The following is a 21,748-nucleotide window of genomic DNA, read 5'->3' as shown; positions in this document are numbered from 1 at the left end:
ACCAGCAGAAGCTGAGCTCACAGCTTCAGTCTGGGTTTCCACTTTTTGTATTTTATACTGTATGAGGAGAGGATTTCAGCTAATAGCACTCCTCCGATAAATCAAAGATTACTCTTTCACAAATGGTATCGAAGCTCTCATTGACATTGTGTCCAACTGCATTGTTTTTCCACAGAGGTCAATCCCTGTAGCACTTGTTTTCCCTCAGCCTTTTCCTCTATCTGCTGTTCATTTAGGATCTGATGTGGCTCAGCTGAAGCCATCTGAAAAGCCTCTGATTAACTTCAGTGGGAGCTGGATCATGGACTAGAGTCCTAAGGGGCCAGCAGCAGAAAATTTAAGAAGACATCAGGGAATATTAAAGCATCATGAGACAAGGGAAATATTTTTGACCTGTGACTTTCTTTTGTTTTGCTATGTAATAGGAATGGTACTCTAGATAGAGTTGTACAGTCGTAATAAACAGGTCCTGCATTCAACAAATAAATCGTTCTGTTCTATGTTTAATCACCCACAAAAACTGTGTCAGATGCTCTTCCATCAGGTACAATATCTCTTAATTAACTGTAATTAAGGTATATTATAACAACAGGATGTGAAACTAGATGGATCTGTCTCCTGACATTTCAAATTTGGATTTTTTTTCTGCCAAGTCTCTTAACATGCTTCAATTAATGATAACAGAGGCCAGGCCATTCTCAGTGATGGACCTGCATACATGAATCTTAGTACTACTGAGATAGGATAGAGAATGAATCTTTCCATCATTAAAGCCCCCTTAGAAACATGCATGGGCTCTGATTAAGCTGAATTTACTGGCCCAGATGTTGATTACTAGGAAGCAAAGGGTTAAAGCTTGATTGCCTTATCCTGGTAAGTGCAAAAACTGTGCTGGAGACAACAGGAAAATCTGGTACCTTGTCTTCAGGTTCTTCAGAGGATCTGTAGCCATTTGTAGCAGGTATGGCATCTCTTTTCAATCACTGAGAAACCATACAAATCTGTTTTATTCATGCACTATTCAAACAAGCAAATTTTTAACTTGAGTGCCCAACAAAGGGGTTTGATTATAATCTAGAAAATTGTTGCTTCTCCTCTGAGCTGTGGCAGATATCAAGTCTTCACCAACCGATAAGCATTTGGAGAGCTAATCAGTATTAAACCTTAGGTATAGTCTTTGTATAGATAGATTAATAGTTTAAAAAGTTTTTAAACTGTTCCTGAATGAAAGGAAATTGCCAACTTAGAGAATTTCCGATCTCAGGAATTTCTGGCCATGTAATTAAACTGAATATGCTGCTCCCTTGCCCCTAGACACAGTTGTCCTAAAGAAGATTAACCACACTGAATTTCTACCAAGACTGAAATCTTGTTTGTACCCTGAAATATGGACTATCACAACAATGTGCTACAACTCCATCTGGTGACTCTTCCTGAACTTGGTGATGCTTCACTGTGTGCCAGTGATGCAATTCACAGTGTCACCAACCCATGGGACTTGGGGAGGAGTTCACTGCTCCAAAGATGAGCATAGATGAAACTGGGTTTCTGCAGCGTTTAGTATGGTGTATAGATATTTGCCTGAAGCAATCTATTAGAGGTCATAAAGCATATGCAATCAGAAGGTCTTGTGTAAAACACTGGGGGGAAAAAGATGAAAAGCATATCTCCCATGCTATTCCACTGAGCATATCTATTATGATCAGGACTTAATTTAAGTGATCTAGTATAGCTGTGATTGCACAATATAATCATGTTCCTGGAATTTATTTTTTTTCAGTCATTTGTCTTTAGCTACCTCAGTTCTCTGTAACTTTCTAAAGAAAATATTTCATAGATTTATTTGAATTGTGTTCCCAGACACAGTTGTGTTCCCAAGTAAATCAGTTATCTGATTGAGAAATGGCATGATTACAAAATTTTAGTTTTCTTTTAACATACCACTAAACATTTTTTTTTTTTTAAGTCTCATATTTTGTTTGCATCTTATGTGCCCAAACTCGCTTGATCACACGCAGGAAATATTTTTGTACACTGCTGCTATGCATGACTAAGAAAGGAGCTGTAGATAGAACAAGATGAGATACAGGCTGTAATTTACACCTGACAGAGTGTGAATTTCATTGCAAGTCCTTTTAAAGGAAACTTGCTATTTTCTCTGCATTCGGATAGACAGCGATTCCATAAGAAATTATGATCGTTGTCTTTTTTTTGTTTGTTCTACTGTGCTTTGGTTTTGATTTTTACTAGGGAAAAAAGTATTCCTTGACCTAATGAAATCCTGTCTTATCTGCAGGCCCAGGTCATGGTCCCATGTTGCTGGACATACCCCATAAGCACAGAACAGCCTGACTAGGCAAGATTAATAAAATGTTGAATAAAGAAAGTATTATCACACCATTTCATGGGTGGGGGATCAAGGCATAGACTGTTTAAATTAATTGCCCAAGGTCTGTTGCAGAGTTATATGAGGAACAGGAATCTCCATCCAGCTGCTTTTCCATTTTTAGAGAACTGAAGACCTCTTATTTGTTTTGGCTGAACTGCAGTTTTGGATAGTTTGGAAGACATTTGGAGATAGGAGTCTATTAGTCTTCCTACTGAAAGAAATATTAGCAGGCAATTAAAAGAGTAATATATGGGATCCATTCAAACTGCTCCACTTGCTGTTGCTGTGAGCTTCAGGCAAGAAGGTACATAGAGGTCATTTAACCTGACCGCATATATATCACAAGCCGCTAGTGTCACCTGGGTGCTCCTAAATTAAACCATATATTTTAGACAGAAATACACCGGTCTCACAAAACGTTTTCTGTGCAGACTGTAAATTCAAAGGACAGGGCTTTGTTCTCTACATGAATCTGCATTGCACCTTCTGTAGTATCACCTGGATAAACAAGGGCAGTTCATACTCCTGTCAGTTTAATCCCTTGCATCATCACAATTATTTTGATTAATTTGATACCTTGGAGCTTAAAAGAGCAAAGCAACCATTAGCAACATGAGCAGAGAAGGTGCCAAAGAGGCATGGACACTGACCCTGGCACCCTTTTCCCCCTCCTGTGTGCCAGAAGAGCTCTGTGCTGCTGTAGGGAGGGTACCAAGCGGTGGCCATCAAGCTACACCAGGGGAAGCTGAGGGAAACTGCTTCACCTCAGTGCCTCTACATGGGCTATGTTCTCTGCACATTCAAGGGGTGAAGTCAAGATTTAGTCCCAGGGGAGCATGGTACAGAAGTTTGCTGGATGACAATATAAACAAACAAGTCAAAAGCCATTTGTTACCATATTCATAGCCACAGGCCAAATGCTTTATTCATAATGTTGCAGTGAAGGTATTAACATTGCATTTGTTTAAAAAGTAACTAGAAGGCCATTTGTGGCCCTTATAATACACATGTGAATCAGTGCTATGCTGGTTTACACTGGTTACATTCTGCTTTATATTTTCCAGAGGGCCACTTTGCAAGGATTTTTACTGCACTAACAACTGCTATTTATGAATATAAGTAACTAATTTACCAAAGTTTCACACAGTGACTTCATGGCTTCCGCTTCACTGTTAAATGTTCTGCAAATCTGTTTTGGTCTTGTTGACTTTAGGTTGTTTCTGATTGTATCTTGAAGCCTGGAAATACTGTATTACAGTAAAGTAAATACATTATTCTTGTTATTGCCTTTGTTATTAGAAAATATTTTTATAGTGCAGTAAATTTACATTGTACTTGACCAACATAGATAAAGGGAAATTCTCTGCCCTGAAGAGCTTATAATTCAAATAAGACAAGACAAACAAACCTACACCACTTTGGAAAATGGTGGGTGAAAGACCTGCATGAGTAGAGAGGGGGATGCTATCATCATCAGTGTTCCTAATTTTAAATCACAGTAGCATCTGAGAAGTCTCAAAAGGGCTGAAAGCCTGGCTGCACGAGGTGCTATGAAGAAGCCTGGCAGGAGGGTGGCCTTGCCCCTGGATCTCAGAGCATTGCTGGCTTACCAGGGGGCTCCTGGCTAAAGCCAACATCAGTCCAATTGCAGCACAAGGACCGATGGGTTTCTAGTAGGTTTTAGCCCTGCCTGAGTGAAAATCCACATGGTTTCCTGCCCTGGAGAATTGTAATTGAAATTGGAGAAAGCAAATGCACATACAAAAAAGCTTTCAGGGAAAGAGGAGTGGAAGTGTTGGCTGGGTAAAGGTACAGCAGGACCACCAAGAGGGGGAGGGAGGGAGGGAGGGAGGGAGGGAGGGCTTTCAGCATCATTATATTCACCGTGATCTGCAGCTCAAGACTGCTCTGCCATGACCCCCTGACAGCTAGTTACAAGGGAGAAGCCTCAAAATAATTTTTGTTGCCTGATCATAGCTGATGCACAGTAACTACTCTTCTCCTGATCTGACCTTGGGTTAAATATGGGATTGCTTCTCCCTCAGTGGAAGAGAAGGAAGGTGTCCAAGTGTCCTGTGAAGACCACACCCACTGAGTATGTGATATTCCTAAATTTGCAGCCCTACAGTAACTTGTTAGTGATCCTATACACAACCGTACAGAAAACAGGCAAAAGTCCTGGTTCTACTTAGCAACCTAATTCAACCTCTGCTGAAAGCTAATGGGTATGAGGGAGCAGAAGGAGCCTGGAAGCTCTGCTCCATCCTGTGGGAGGTGGGAAATCTTCTTTGTTCCCCTCATTTACCCACAGCAAACAGCCTGGGAAGAGAAAGAGGACAGCAGGAAACTCCCTGTAGCTGTCTTCACCTCCTAATCAAAGTAAGATGCTGCCCCCAAACATGGCATGAAGGATAAAGAAAGCCAGTAGCAGCCTGCCCAAGGCTGATGGGCAGAAAGAGGGGACTGTGGTAGCTGAGAGGTCTGTGTGGTCCACACTGATCTTTAAAACTGGAGCTGCAAAGAGCAAGAGAGTTGTCTGGTAAAGAAATGGGGCTGAGGAGATGGGATTAATTTGCCAGTAGGAAGAAAAGGTCCAAGACGAATTCTCTTTCCAGAGAACAGGCAGATGTAGGGCATCACAGTTGTAGGAAATGTGTTTGAGTGGGCAGCTCCCGTTGTCAAACACTAATAGTCATATGTTGGCATATTCACTGGGGATGGGCAGGAAAAAAAAAACAAAACAGAAAGCAAACCGTCTCTCCCTAAATATCCATATGTATCTATATTTGGGGACGTTCTTATGAGTTATTGCGAACTGACTCGTGATTTCTGTTCTGAAATTCGTTGTGCTGGAGTTATCAGTTGGGCAAAGGACAGAAATGGGAGCCGAGTCTCTTGGGACTGAGTGTCATCTTGGGATTCATACGGCATGCAGGTAGCTGAGTGGTACTCCCAAGGCACAATTCGCTCAATCCAGTTCATCTCATCCCATGAGTATCTGACAAAGCAGATGTTCATATCCAAAACTACAGTGTAGACTTCTAGCCAGAGAAGTGAGATGTGTACCTCCAAGCTATGTTTCATTGCCTAGAGAGGTAGGTGTCTGAAACAGGCTGTCAAAAGTATCTTGTTCTCCCCATTGGCAACAAGGGCAGTAGGAAAGCTCAAGCATAGAAGTCTGCATTGGCTGAAGTTAGGTGAGATGAATCCTTCCCTCCCCTATTAAAACAGCACAGTATAACAGACAGTACTGTCTTGGCTGTGAAGAGATATTTGGGTGAGGGAATGGCCTGTGACAGACTAAAGCAAGAAATGTGCCTCTGTTGTAAGGAGAAGCATGGAGTCAATGGATGGAAACAAAAAAAATACAAATATAAACAAGAAAGAGTATTGTGAGGTAAATGGAGAAGAACGGGAGATATACTAAGAGGAATGGAAGGAATACAAGATAAATGAGACCAGGGAGCACACTACCAATTCAGAGCTGGTAGCTGAAGAAAAGATCCTGAGTGTGATGTACTAAGAGGGGATGGCAGCTTTTGAAGTGAGGACAGATGTAAGTTGATAGAAGAGATAGTTTTTCTCTTAAGCAGGATTTATCACCAGAAACTGTGAATTAAAACAAATAAAACAAGCCTAAATCTCTTTTCCAGAGCTTCACTTAGTAGCCATCACTGAGAGAATGCTTGATAGTCTTGCATAAAATTTTGATCAATATGACTTTAGATCACTTCAGTACTCTGAAAAAAAAGTGCTCTGCAGATCACCCAGGCACTTGACCAAGGACAGTTAGATGTCACCTCTTGTTCACAATTTGGCCCAATGATAAGAGTGTATTTTAAAAATATGAAAATAGTTTGACTGACAAGAATTTTTTTCCCCATGAATCTCTGCCTGAAAAGACAGGCTGCTTTAACTCCAGGAGTTCAATTATACAGGCTTTGAAGGAGAAGAAAAATGATAATGAATGTGTTTTAGAAACTTCTAAAAAGTTACTTAAAATAGATTTTCCATACATAATGTTGCCATGTGAAACTCAACTGTCTCCTGGTCTTCTGGGGCTGGAAGAGAGCAGTCTGTGTTCATTTGGAAATTCAATAACGAGGCTCCCGTGCCTCTGATGGACTGTATGATACTGTCCCTGGGGCTTTGCCACAGACAGGCCTTACCCGTCAAGCTGTTCATTTTTTCAGGAGGTGGCATGGGAGCGATTTCACTTTAGATTAGCCAGGAAGCTAAAATGCTCTTTCTGGAAGTGTGTCCCAGCTTGCTTTGGTCTTTTTTTTCCTTTTTATTTCCTTTACTTTGTCCATTTTTCTTTAAAAAAACCCAACAACAACCAAACAACCCTTTGTATTGCAGCTGCTTGAAGTAGCTCTAGTAAACATGAGGTAAGGACATTGTACAGTAGAGTAGGTATTTGATAAGTGTGGTGGATTTATATTGGTGTTCCCTCAAGCCCTGATGGATAAGAAATAGCATGTATAGCCCCCTCATAATGACTGGCCCAGGTACTTTATGGCATCAAGGAGGCATTTCAGCACCTCTCATTTCAGTATTCAGCCTTACAGTGAAGTTGTTGAAGTGTGTTTGCTCAGGACCTGCTTTGGGTGTTTTCTCTGTTGTCTGAAATACAGTGGTGTGGGATGTCATGTTTCTGAAGCAGTTAGTGGACTTTGGTAGAGAACAGTGTGATACAAGGTCTACTACTAAAATACTGCTGTAAGTAATTAAAAGATTTCAGAATCATTTTTTGTGTTGTTAAATACAGAGTCTTAAAATGCAGAAATTTAAAGGAAGGATTAGCCTGATTTAGTCAGTAAGCCACTGCCCTCTTAAATTGGAAGTAAGTGATTCACAATTGCAAGCCATCTTGGCAGAGTGAAAAACGGAGATACCATCATCAGTTCACAACAGTGTTTTGTGCTCAAGGAATAATCAGACCTGTTTTTATCAAGCCTGTGCTGCATTACCAGCCTGCGAAGTTGCTTTTTTTTCCCCTTCCAGATGATTTTGGAACTGCATATGCTTTTTCAATAACTAAGCTGGACTTCTATGATGCTTTGCTCAATATGCCTCCGGATTCTGTTATTTATAGAATTCAGCATATTCAGACTGCAGCCACTAAAAAACACACAAAAGAAAAAGCACATTTGTACCCTGTTAAGACTTTGCTCTGAGATGCCAGTGAAGTTTGGGATTTAGCATGAAATATTACCAGGTGACCTTTCAAGGAGCATCGCAAGAGAACACCTGTTTATCTTGAAGACCTTTGTTTTATTTTTTTTTTTTCACGGTTGAAATCTTCCAGTGTTCTGCTTTCCGAGGGAAATCTGGCCTTTGTGTGTACTATGTATTATCTTCAAAAAGTGCTGGGGCAGAGAATTTAAGTAATGCAGCATCTCAAATGAGCAGTTCTTCCAGAAAATGTGTTTTGTGCAAATTGGCTTTGTTAAATTTAGAGGGAAACTGTAACTATATTGTGATTTTTCTCTAAATTGTCTTAGTCCTATCAGTATGGCCATGATTTACTCATTAACTGTTTTCCAGTGAAAATTGATGGAAAATCCTTTCCACTTATGCGAAAACCTACATATTCAGTGTACATAGTGAAAAGTAAAATCTGTTAATGCTGCAGCATATGTTTTATGAGTTTATAAAATGACAATATAGTTTTAATGGCATAATCTAGAATGAGCAAAGGTGTTATAATTCAGTCATAAGACAAAAGATCAGAATTATGTAAGTGAACACATAACCAGTGCTCCAATTTAGGCTCTAAGGGTAGGACCCTGCTTTTCTTCACTGGCTTGTGCCTAATGAAGCTGTTTTCTTAAGGAAAGTGCCATTTCCTGCAGAACCAATCTTTGTTTTCAAAGGCCTCCTGTAAGAGAGAGATGTGACAGACAAAACCAGGTAAACTGGGTGAGTCTCTGGAGACTCTGGAAAGCAACTGGCCTCTCTTCAGTAGAGCTGCGGGGGACTGAAGCATACATTAGAAGCCTAACTTTAGGATCCCATTCCAGAAAATAAGACACTTTTTCAAAAATGCTCTGGTACCTCATGTATTTATTTAATTGAATTAGTAAATGGGTTTTTTGCAAATTGTTGCAAGAAATGTGTGTTTTCCTTCAATTTCGTTTTAATTTCAGAATTTAAGTGATGTTTTCTAGGTGTTAACATACCGCTAACCGTGCAAAAATATGAGACAATGCCTCTTCTTGAAACACTACGCATGCAGTATTATTAATAAAAGCCATCTTCAGAATCGCATTGGAGATGTTATTTTTTTTCATGTACTCCAGATAGGATGGCTACAGCACAAAAGTATCATGTTCATTGTTGCTACTCCCAGCTTTCTTATTAATCCTAAAATGGCCAGGAAGAAATGGATAGTCACTGAGCAAATCCTTGTCTATCTTTTCTTTCTTTTTCCTCCTTCTTTGCTGAAGTCCTGTCTGCAGCTGGAGAAATAAAAAGGCTGGAAAGAACCCCTACAAAACACTTGATATATTTTAGAAGACAGCTGAAGCTAGCCTGGTAAATGACCTGTACTTTGGCAGGTCAGGTGGAGTGTGACCAACCTCATGACCACTGTCCTATGAATCACAGTGAACAATAACAAACACTTTGCACATGTCATTCTTCTAAGAACTGGAGAACTCACCTAGATGTAGCAGTTCACAAGATAACACATTGCTCCTTCCCATCTGCATTGTCTTGAGAACCAACACCAATAACTTTTAATCTCTTTGCAACTTGTAGTCCCAAGTTTCAAAAAGTTGATGGCGTCAGTCTTTTCCGTGAAGGATTTAGTGGTCACTAAAATTAGACAAAGAGGTGAAATGACTGAAGGTCACCTAGCAGGTCAGTGTCAGAGTTAGGCAGAGAACCTCCTCCTTGCATCCCGGGGCTGGCTGCTGGCCTGGGCACTCCACAGAGCCTTGTTACAGTAATGCATTTAATCAGCTTTGCTCCATGTCATAATTCATTGTCTGTGGTATTATGGATATCTAAAGGGTAGGATTTTAACTTAGCAATCTGCTGTGTTATTGAATTAGCTTTATGTTGTGTTAATTTCTTTGTCTCATGGCATTCATTGCCTGTGATAATTGATGCACAATATATAACCGACTTCTGTATTCATTTGGGTAACTGCTTTTAATTGCCTGGTATAAAATATGCGTACTAAATACAATCTGCTATGACTGCTATGACTGAGAAGTGCTCATTGGTATGGCCTTAAGTGTGCTTTATCTTCCTGACAACCTGTCTGAGGAAAGTCTAGACGTCTCCCACAATCCACCATCCAAAAACTGGTACTTGCATGGTGTCTGCAAAAAGAGAGAACACAAAAAGTGTAACATGGAACTGCTTTACAAAGTGTTTGGCATTAAAATTTTGTTAATCAGAAGCTCTGAAATAAGGAAGTCTGTATTAACATCCCTACCCCTCCCAAACCTCCAGGGAAGTCTTTACACATTTTCTCCTATAAATCAGGATTATAGCTTTATTTGCTTCTGAAGTTACTCCCCTGGAGTAAAGCTGTTTCTGTTGTCCAAGAAGTGGATTTGTCACCTGGTGTGCAATAGGTCAATAATCACACACTTTTAGGGTTGCGCAAGCCTATGTGCTTGGTGGTTTCCAACAAATCAAGCACAACAACAGGACTTTTCGTGCTATATTTATACACAAAACTTGCAGAGTTAGTAATTTTCCAAGTCCATCCTCTCTACAATGATTGGTTAGTAATTTACGTGCCATTATAATACTGCTGACACAATAATTCTACTACTATGCATGCTCAGGGGAAGGGTCTTCACCTGGGCAAGGGTCTTGTTAACCTATGGGCGTGATTTTTAGTATTGTAATGAAGGTAGTTCGGCTAAGGATACATGGTCCTTGAGTTTGCTTGCCAAGTTGGCAATGCATCCTCTTCAAGGTCTAATTGCTCCGGGATGTCCTTGCTCAAAGAATCTATCTACTTGTTCTTCTGATTAGGGATGCCTTTGGCTTTAACATATACAAAGAACATCTTTCTTGACCTAAGCATAATATTGCTGCATTGTTCTAAAAGTTTAACCTTCAACACTCCCGTGCACAAATGTTTATAAACACAGATTTCTTTTACATATATCTTTGGGTCATTAATGCCTGGAGGAGTACTAATGAGTTATAAATCGGGAATGCTTTTTAAAGATGTGATGTCAGTGAAACGATGTTGATTAATGTCTGCTCAGGATCCCTGCATAAACTTACACTTTCTTGCCTGTTTAACCAGTATCACAGTGTTTCCTTTTATTTTTAAGAAAACAAGAATCTTTGCTAGTAGATGTATTTCTCATCAAACACAGCACTTTGCTTTTTATATGACCTGGTGAGAGGGTTTATTTGTTTCCCTGGCTTGTTTTGTTTCTAGTGTCATGACCGGTATAATAATGCAGCGTCTGAGCTATACAAAGAAATGCTGAAATTTGCTCAAAGCTTATTTTACTTTAAGCATTAATGAAACCTTCCCCACCCGAATTTTCAGAAGTTTTTAAACAAAAGCTAATGTTTGAGTCTAAATCAGGTGTGAAATGCCTGTGAGATCATTTTAGCCATATTATGTTGCTCTGTGTTAATGTAACCAGTGAGTTGTCAGTAGAAGGGATGTTCACAATTACTATTTTTCTTTTTAAAAGAGCTAGTTTCTACTGGCTCTGTCCTTCAGGATGTAGCATTAGTTCTGCCTACAGCTTGCTGCAAATTATTCAGTGTTCATAGGTGCATTTATGCTTGTTATTCAGCTCTCTTCCACTGCCAAATAGCCTGCAGCAGTTCTTGGTTAGATGGGACTAGTTCCACTTTAGCCTCCTAACATGCTCTTTTGTGGTTTTTCCCCTGGTTCAGCCTGCACTGCATCCAGGTCCTGCTGATAAAACAGTAGACTTGATGGCCAGAGAGAAAGCAAAGCCACCCAGAGCCAGCATGAGCTATGAGAGTATGTTTCGAGCTAAGACTTTCATGGCACATTGGGCAGAGCCGGTGGCATGGTACAACAGGAGTTTCACCAGTTAACCCACTGATTCTACTTTATTTCATATTTCTGCTGTTATGTTCTTCTTCCTCTGCAAGGACTTCAACAAATCCTTGTGGCTATTTCATGAAAGTATACCAAAATTTGAAATATGTGGACAACCTGGTAGAAGGCAAACACCAAAAATGTCACCTCTTAATTCCCAGTAGGCTGAGGTGCATTTGTCTACCCCAGTGTCTGACTCTTTATGCACTAGTTCCCATTTCTGCCGAGCTAGTCCAACTGCAACATGGGTTTGGGGGGAAGAGAGTGTAGAGTTCGGCAGCAGACCTTTTTATTTCACCCAGCTCACACTTCCCAAGGCAGTAAACAGGTGGACGGGGTGGCAGAGAGAGTATGACACCCATTTTATGATGCCCTACCCCAATAATCCATACCTGTCTGAGATGCCTTTGCCCCAAAACCATGGGGCAGCACCTCCTTTCTCCCCAGTAGTCAGGGTGATGCATTATGGGGACAAGCAACTAGCACATGGCAAGGTATGAAGAGGCATTTCATCGCTATTGGTTTTCAGACACACCTTCCTGCATCAGGGCGACAAGGCTGCCAGTGACGGGAAGAAGTGAACCACTCTCATCTGGGCTATTCAGCATATATTTGTAAATCAGGATTGATTTGGGAGTGATTCATAGAGTGAGGGGGGCTGTACTGTGTGAGAAATAACTTACTGACAAGGAATAACTCAGCCAGCTCTAACCTTGAAATAGATGTTTGTGGTCAGAACTTTATAGCCTGAGTGGAAAGAGCTAAGTACAAGTTTAAGGAGCTGAACAGGAGACACCCAGTTTTTAAAAACTTGACATAAATCTCGTGTGGCTTGCTTTATGTTAGTCACATTCCCTGCAGAGGACTTTCGTTCAATGTTTGTTTGGTGTTTATAGATGTTTTTTAAAAGCTAATTTTACCATAAAATTATTTTATGTTATGTATAATGAATAGTGGAGATCAAATAAGAATTGGAATTGCAAATTCAAATATTAAGAGTTGATAAATATTGACTTTTAAATAGACCCACTGTAGATTTGAACAAAATGCTTTTTAAACTGGTTATTTGAAAATCACAACATACTAAAAAATGTACAGCATTGTCTGATCCTGACTCTTCACTTTCACAGCTATTAATGTGGTCATGTTCCTATGAAGTGATCTGTACAGTGTCAGGCAACTATAATATAAAACTTTCTGTCTTGTACTTTATGCACATCACATGAAAAAAGACAAGTGTGGCTACTGTTGCCCACAGTCACGTGTAACTAATACACAAAGATTAACATGGGCATATATCTGTGATCACCCTCACCCCAGCATTTTCCCACTCTGCTGGGAGTGGTGGGAGCTCACAGCCTTTGGTCACACCTCTTACCCGTTTGCTCATTCAGCCTCCTTTCCGACCAGCGATGCGCTGATGCACTGACGTGGTGAGCTTCACAAACAACAGTAACAACAGCAAGATGTTACCCTTACATAAAATTCATGGTCTCACAGATACCGGATGAAAGCAATGTGTTTTAGCTAGAAGCAGATATTCCACCTTTGCTTCGAGCTAACTAACCTTTATAAGCCAAAGATACGGTGTTAGTTAAGGAGCAGGCATCATCTTCAGCTTTGTTAGGTTTTCTTACTTTTCCACGTCTCTGCAGGGTCCATTCTGTAAGTCATTGCGGAGTATTTTTTTTTCCCTTTTCATCTCAGAACAGGAGACTATTTCCTTGAACCTTACAACATCAGTTAATTGTTAACAGTTAAAAAAACCTCATATTCATCCCTTAATATGTTCTTTCAGCTGATGCCTTCATGCTGAGGAGGCTGTGTAGCTGCTGATAAGACCTAATTTGTGAAGGGCTTTTCAGCGGTCTGACAGGTTCATATGTGGCACTGTTTGTTCAGCAGGCAAGGATGAGCATTCACTGAAATGCCTCTACAGCGGCCACTAAATGCGTGCAAGGAGGCTGGGGCTGGTGATCTAGAGGGAGTGGGCAGGAGCTTCAAGTGGATTCCCAGAGTGGTCTGTTACTTTGCAACTGTGTTCTGACTGTGGCTCTTGATAGCTGATTTCATCTTCTCTCTTTCAGAGCCTAATGAGCTGTGTGTGGGCCCTGCGTTCAGTGATATCCCATCTCAAGATGCTGCTAATACAGTAGTTAATTATTCCTAGCTGAAGAAGTCTAACAGCAGCAAAAGGAACTGGGGAAAAGCAATGGCTGCCGGTAAATATCTCAGGTCTGCAAAGGTCATAAGAATATAGCTGGAAAGAGCTGATTTCAGCTGTGACTGGGGAAGGGCAAAACAAAAATGTGTGATCACACCTTGTGTTTGGGGGTTCAGTATCAGAAAGGCACCATCCCTTAGCTATGCGACCCACTCTTCCTTCCCCAACCCAGGAAAATCCATGCCTGGGCTCAGTCTATGTTGACCAAATTCATGATAATTCTCTTTCGTTTCTAGAACAAAACTTGGTATTTCCCATAGTGAATCAATTTGGTTTTACTTCATTTTAATTAGGGGCTAGTGTATTTTTAAATCTTTCACAAAAACAAATTGCACCTTACGCAAAACAGGTCTTTCCTTGGGGTGTGTTTGGTTCTCACAGCTTTCTGACAAGTTGCCACAGATTGTATATAATTAAATCATATCAGAGGATTGCAGGGCAGTTCATTCAGGTTGGGAGGGGCATCAGAAGGTCTCCAATCCAACCTCCTGCTCAAACTTAATCCAAGCCAGTCATAGGGTAAGACCAGTTGCTCAGGGCTTTATCAAGTTGAGTGCTGTCAAGGGTGGTAAACTGCACAGCCTGTTCCAGTGCTTGACTGTCCTCATGGTGAAAATATAACCAGCCTGAATCACTCTTGTTTCATTAAATGTCTGTTGAATGTTCCAATGTCTTTATGTTTTGCTATACAATACCAAGCACTATTATCAATGGTCTAAGAGGTGAATCATAATTATGAAACAAAACAAACCCAAAATAAGCAGTGGTTGTGATATCTCATTTTCACTGAAGGTTTTGGTTAAAATCCTAGCATGTTGACTTCTCTGCTTACAGGGTGTTTCTTTTCTTGCAGCAGCTGATGGTTTGGGAAGTATAGCTATAGATACCACACAACTTAACATGTCAGTCACTGATCCGACAGCCTGGGCTACAGCTATGAATAACCTGGGGATGGTTCCAGTAGGACTAGCTGGACAACAGCTTGTGACAGGTAAGATTTTTCTTTTTTAAAGAGATCACTTGTGCGGTCCATGAATTCTTTGGGTCCTTTAAAAAATATCTGAAATGATTTCTGAGGATATTATATTTTTATATTCTGAAAACATCACCTATGATCAATATTGCATACTGTGTATTAGTCTCTTCTTGTAGTAGGTATATAATCCATATTATATTATATTTTAATCTTATGGAAGAGCCAAAAATCTTTGGGGAAATTAAACAACTAAACCATCGATCCTTATGCTGGGTCAAGACCAGAAGGCAGGTCACGTAAGAAAAACATTTGTTTCTGTTTCTCTGTTCAAACAGGATGTCTTGAGGTTCTGCCAAGGAATACCCTGGGCTGGGAACTCTTGACCGGAGAAAGATTTTGAAGTTATGTTAATTGGGCATAAAATCATGAAGCCTGTTCAATTCATATGCTCAGTTGATATTAGTGAAGTGAAGCTTTCCTATTGGGTGTGTGCTTATTTACTTTCTGCCTAACTCCATAAATTGAATTTCAAGAGGTTGTTCTTATTTGATTTTGTCATTTCACTTCCCAAACATAGTTTGGGAGAGTGTTGCAGGGGATCTCTTTTTCTGACAATAATAAAAATAATATTTTGAAACCATCAATGTTTCACAGACAAGCCTGGACATATGAGACTTCATTGTCAACAGAAAAGGCCCGATTAGTTGGGATTAATAAAACTTCATTGCTTCCGTGAGGTAAAGAAAAATTATTTTTATATGGGTGGGTGCCCTATAGACACAAGCCACATGCCAGGCATATGACAGATCCCCTCTGGAAGTTGCACTGCCACTTCAGCTTAAGAACATCTGTGTAACATCTGGATCAGAGCAGCATCCTGTCATGTCTACACCTGTCCATGTAGACATGGATGCAGTGAGCCAGGTCTGATGTAAATCATTCTGCCCGCCTCACCAGGATGCGTGACGCTTAATTTTGGCCAAATATGCCCCCTTCTGAGACTGGGAACTGAGTGGAGCTGTGCCAGTTCACAGCTGATGGTCTGGCTCTGAATTACCTGTTTTACAGGCGGGTAAACTAAGCTGCAAGAAAGCTGATTTATAATGAATCAGTCTCAAGCAGAGAGTTTAGCTGGTGGAGGCTGTGAATTCATTCTTGGTCTCTGGCTTTAACCCCATGCTCCCGATTAAAAGAAACAAGCAAAGTCATCTGATCCTCAGGAGCCAGTTCTCTTTGATGTTTTTATCAATGACCTGAACACAGAAGTTGAGTCCACAGTAAGTTTGCTGATGATGCTAAATTATGAGGAGCCGATGATTTCCTTGAGGGTAGAGAGGCCTAATATAGAGATCTGGGTAGATTAGAGCACTGAGCAATCACCAACCGTTTGATGTTTAACCAGGACAAATACCAGATTTTGCACCTGGGATGGTGTGATCCTGCATGTATGTGTGGACTGGGGGACAAGAGGCTGGAGTGCAACCCTGCAAAGAAGGACCTGGAGTTTTTGGTTGATAGGAAGCTCAGTATGAGTCAATGTGCCCTGATAGCCAAAAGGGCCACCATGGGGTTCATTAAGCACACTGTAGCTAACCAGTCAAAAAAAGTGATTGTCCCACTTTTACTTAGCATTGGTGCAGCCTCACATTGACTGGTGTGCAGTTTGGGGCTCCACAATTTAAGAAGGATATAAAAATGTTAAGAGTGTGTCCAAAAGGAGGCAACAAAGATGTTGAAAGGACTAGAGGGAAAGGCTTAAGAGATGCAGCTGAGGATACTAGGTTTGTTCCGCTTAGAGAAGAGGAGGCTGAGAGAAGACTTCATTGCTGTCTACAACTTCTTCATAATCAGGAGCGCAGAGGGTGGCGCTGATCTCTTCTCTGGTGTCCAGTCGTAGGATGCAAGAGAATGGCTTAAAGCTGCATTGGGGGATGTTCAGATTGGTTATTAGGAAAAAGTTTTTCACTGTGAGGGTGGCCAAGCGCTGGAACAAGCTCCCCAGGGAAGCGGTCATGGCCCAAAGCCTGTTGGTGTTCAAGAAGCATTTGGAGAATGCTCTTTGATATATGGTTTAAATTGTCCTATGTGGAGTCAGAAGTTGGAATCGATGATTGTCGTGGGTCCCTTCCAACTCAGGACGTTTTATGATTCTACATGCTGGTGGGGAAACAACTTTTTCCATTTTCTGGTGGGGCTTTGCCTGCAGGTGATGTGCTGAGCTTTGATTCTATTACCTCCAAACCTGAAAATAGCCACATGTCAAAATCAGCTTCTGCTGCTTTCATTTATAAGCATCTCAGTTGCATAACCCATGGAGGTTTGCCCACATTTTTGTCTTCCCTTCTTCCTCTGTCTCTCCAGTTTCAGTGTAAATTGTCTCCTCAGGTGTGCTACACAATCCCTACATGGCAGCCTCATCTCATGTGCAATGCTTTTCCCCACAAGGGAGGATCTCCAGGACTTTAATTCCTTGACAGCTGCCTTCTGTAATTTCCAAAATTATGTGTATCACGTATTGTAGGAGTGTTGTACAGGTCAGTTGGTATTTGTTCAGCATTTTCAATGTATGAAAGGTGCCATAAGTAATAAATATTAATTACTGGAGTGCTGCTTGATTTCTCTATGGATGCAGAGTAACTTCTTTTCTTTCCTTTTTCTTTCCTTTGTTTGAGACTCTCTTGTATTTTCAAGGTAAATAGGTGCTTTGACTTTTCATTATATTTCCTTATCATTGGTAAGTTCTTGACACATTTTCTTCATGGCAAATCCATAATCTCAAAACCATAATTTACCATGAAAAGACTATAGACTTATTTGCTATAATGTATTTACTGTATCTGCATTCAGTGAGAGTTTGCATTGCCATATTCGACCAAATATCTAACTAGTCCTTAGCCCTTTCTGACTTTTTTCATTTTTTTGCAATTAATCCTAGTAATGAACTCATCCTTGTCATCAGTCACATACTGTTTTTGCAACTGTCATCTGTGACATTTCTCAGAGATGGAAATGACACACCCATGTCGCAGTGCTAACTTTTTGTCTGTCTTTAAAAATGTATTTTATTCTTTTTTTCTGCCTTGATGACAGCTAGGAAAGCAGTAAGCAGTTTAGATTAATCATGGAGGGAGTGTGATGTTTCCTGGGTATCTTTACATAACCTGTGATGGTCTGAAATTTGGTGTATGGTACTCATCTATATCCTGACATATCTTAGTTCTCTGATCTTTCAGTTTCTAAAGGACTTATCCATTCACAGCCTTTTCTTCCCCAAACCAGCTGGTTCCTAATTCCTATATTGCTCAGCATTTTTGTTCCCTTAGGTATGGAGCCCATATGATCTACTAAGTCTTTTTAAAGGTTTTTGATGTTGGGTTTTTTTCCCAACTGTTGTTAACTTTGTTGCTGTGTAATATGCTGGGATGCTTGCCTTGTTATGCTCCCCACTTCACAATCTGTGAAGTTCTTACCTAGCCTGAGAGTTTGTTAAGATGACAACTAAAGCTTCTGCAACATCTGGCCAATACTGTTCTCACAGCCTGGGATGTAGGCTCTCTGGTCTTGGTAACTAATCAATTTTAAGCACTGCTAACCTTTTAATACCAGTTTAGATTATATCTGCACTCTATTTAATTCTTTATCTCCCAGTGCTGTAGAATTGGATTTTTGATCTGGGCAAATGTCAGAGCCTTTCATTTGTAAAGATGGATTCTTGTTAATAGTTGTATAATATCTCTTCTGTTTCTACATATATTTTACTTACACTTATTGTTATTCAGAAAGCTTACCTTTTCCATAATATTTGGCTACTGCATTACATATACACTAATATATACATTTATACATTATATATACATAATTCATACAATAAACTGTAGTTTAATAATGCATTAGTTAAAGTGTTAAAGATTGATGTGGAATAGTTACGACTGAAAAGCATTTTCATTTCAAACCTCCCATTCCAGCAGATTGTATTTTTTTCCAAAAAATTGCCTTTTGGGCTGAATTTCCTCACAGTTGGTCTCAGCCTGGAGGAAAAAAAATTCTGAAAGATTGGAGAAAATCTTAAAATTGCTGTTTTCGACATTTTGAGACTTTGAGAGAAATGGTCAGGTCAAAAGGGAAGGATAGTTTGTACTCTACCTTTTTGAGATCTGAATCCTCTTTGTGCACTCATCAACTCTCATTCAAGTACATCTTTCAAGTACATTCGAGTCTGCTGTTTTGTTACATTTTAGGACTAGCAGAAAAATTCAGTGACCTCAGGCCAAATGAGAATGTTTTATTTTGCTTTTGCATTGGTACTTTTTAAAGCCAATTTTGGCATTGCTGAGTTTAGTGTTCATATGTTTTCATTTGTTTCAGCAAATGGCATCAGGTCACCTGTTTTCTAAAGGAAGACATCCTGCCAGGAAAATTATTTACTTCTCTGGTTCAGTTTGGTTCTCCTTTCACTAATGAACCATCACCCTGAAAAACATGAAGCAATTTTGAGATGCTTTCCTCCAGAATGACTTAGATGACCTAAACACTTGTTAGTCAAAAATGGTGTATGTCAAAAGGTTCCCTGGTACAAATGAACATGCAGAGTGGTACATAAGTGGTAATTCTTTTAGACTTAGTTAAACTCATGCCCTGTGCTGCATATTTGTGCTCTTACAGAGAAAAATAAACCACAAGGGCAGACATCCAAGATGAAAGTTATAGATCTGTCTAGAAGTCAAAGGTATGCCTGAAAACTGATGCCTTCTGCTTATTTTCAGGAGAATTATTAAGGCACACTTTTCCATGTGAGTCCAGCCAACATGCCTCAGCCTCAAGATATTAACATTTTCAGTGGCATCCAGTCTTGTTTTTGCTGAAGTTAGACTTTGACCACTTGTACGAAATCCTAGTGCAATCAGAGACTAGGAAGCTTTGAAGACTAACATCTTGCTTACCAAAAGGTGTATAAAAAGTATACACCATTTTTGTGGCCTCAGGCATGTATTTTTTAGACACTGGAGGTTGTGAAATATTAGACACTTACATCAACCTTTCTGTTTTTCCATTTGTCTTTGCTTTCCCCATACACTTGTCTTTTGACCTGATTTCAGTGGAATATAGGAGCTGTCAGTTCCAATCAGGTCACCTCACTCAGGATTGTGCTTTTGACAGTGTTGAGTATCAGATACTTCACAGGGAGAGATGTACAAAGCAAATGAGCGCTGAAGTGCTTTTGCCTCTGATGGGCTCTCCTCTTGATCATTAATATATAGAACAGGGTTCCCTAAACTAGAAGTTATATTTCCAAATCAAGTCACAACTCAGCAAAACTTCACTTTCAGAAGCAGCACCTGTGACAATAAGTCGTTGCAATCCTGAAACTGTAAACCTAGACTTACTTTTTGATAATAGAAAAATTGGGGAAATTTCGATCTAGAGACTCCTAAATCCCAAGACACAAGGTTAAATATCCCTCCCATAATTTTGTTAGCTCAAAACCTCCAAGTCTTAGGAGATGTAATATTCAGACTCTTTCTTCAGAATTAAGATTGTAACCAGGGGCAATCACTATATTCAGATTCCAATTAGTCTCAAGCATTTTTCCATGTGATGGGCATATCAGGGGGAGGACTAGCATGATGGCTTTTCCTTCTCCTACTCACTCAGTCCAGTATCTCAAGAGGTCACTGATTCCTATGCAGAGGAGAAGTTCTAGGGATTATATGAGAAAAATCAAGGGTGGGCTGAGACTTAAATGTTCCATCACCAGTCTGCCTTGTCAATGGAAAAGTTCTTCACGCTTCAGTGTCTTTCTACCATAAAATAGATGAGACATGCTTTATGAATTATTATTGACGGCAGATCATCATACGCTGACTAAATTGTAAACATATCCCTCATTATTCTGGTTGTGTACTATTTTTGTAATGTTAATGAAGAAAAATCAAATAAAGTAGGAAATCAAGGTATATTTGATTATATTCAGCAGTTTCCCAGAGCAAGACTGTATATTAAGCAGTGCTGAAGACTTTAAGAAGTCATCTGGTCAGATGAATCTGCTAACTCTTGTGTGTATACTTCTTCTGTGGCCTCTCCATTACTGGAGTCTTGGAGCCACTGATAGCCATCTGGCAGTCTCATTTCGTTTTACCCATGTTATCCCATTACCTATTAAAGCTTCCTTTTTCTACACTTCATTGCTTAGCCACTGAACCAATGTGCCAATGAGCACATTACTCGAATCCTGCAAGACATGCCTAACAAAACACAGCTTCCTTTTCTGTAATTAATAGTGAGCTCCTGTTAATTGATTACAAGGTCTATCCACTAAAGTTTTAAAGTGAGCCACTTGTATTATGACCTGAAGATAGTAACTTCTTTTAGGAAAAAATGCTTTGGCATCTATAATTTGTGATTAAGGCTTATCACACTCCAGAAGTAAGGTTTGACGTGCACAAGCAGCTGGTGAAGATGCTCCACACACTCTTGTTCCCCTGCCCCTGTAAGATGCAGACCACAAGTAGCTGCTGGAAGAGTTCAGCAGCCTGGTGGCACAGCAGTGTAGTGTGTTTACCCATGTTCTCAACCTTGCACTGGCTTGATATCTGGCAGCAAAAGAAGATATAAAAAGTCTTAATAAAATCTGAAGAGTTTTCCATAGAATTTGCAAACCTTTTGAAGTTGCAAGTTACCTTCGGAAGGCATTTTCTCAGCTATTATGGCTTCCCAACCTGGTTTATGCATTGTGTTTCATTAACAAGCCAGCCTATGGAGCAAGAGAAATATAGTAAGGCATACTCTGAAGAAAATCATATAACTTTCCTAATTTTATTCTAGTTCCTTCCTACTTTATTTTTATAGTCTTCACTACAGAAACATTGCATTTTAGTCAAGAGGAAGAGATTTGCCATTTAAATTATCTGAATGACCAATCAGAATAATTAGAGAGATGTGAAACACACTCTAAAGGATTAGAGTCGAGCTTGTACCCAGATAAAACTATGTATTTTTATTATCAAGACACAGGAGAGCAGCAAGAGTGAAAGAGAACAGGTACTGTGGGAATCCCAATATGTAGAGCCACTGGGAGCATCTCTAAAGAAGTATTAT

At 40.0% G+C, this 21,748-nt stretch overlaps 1 protein-coding gene across 7 annotated transcripts in view; it reads left to right on the top strand.

The window, feature by feature from the left end:
• Nucleotides 1-21,748, top strand: part of ENOX1 (ecto-NOX disulfide-thiol exchanger 1) — a 380,823-nt gene that overhangs the window by 222,813 nt on the left and 136,262 nt on the right. For 6 of the 7 annotated variants that reach the window (XM_074815634.1, XM_074815638.1, XM_074815637.1 and 3 more), the window contains 2 exons: nt 13,541-13,675; nt 14,531-14,668. In XM_074815634.1, the coding sequence (XP_074671735.1) occupies nt 13,666-13,675; nt 14,531-14,668 (148 nt within the window). In that variant the 5' untranslated portion in view covers nt 13,541-13,665. Of the gene's footprint in view, nt 1-13,540; nt 13,689-14,530; nt 14,669-21,748 lie in introns of all 7 variants that reach the window. The other variant, XM_074815636.1, reaches the window with a different exon arrangement.

The sequence above is a fragment of the Strix aluco genome, chromosome 2 (genome assembly GCF_031877795.1).
Source record: "Strix aluco isolate bStrAlu1 chromosome 2, bStrAlu1.hap1, whole genome shotgun sequence".
Taxonomy (NCBI): Eukaryota; Metazoa; Chordata; class Aves; order Strigiformes; family Strigidae; genus Strix; species Strix aluco.
Note: the sequence above shows the minus strand (reverse complement) of the source record. Positions and strands in the feature narration are given on the sequence as shown.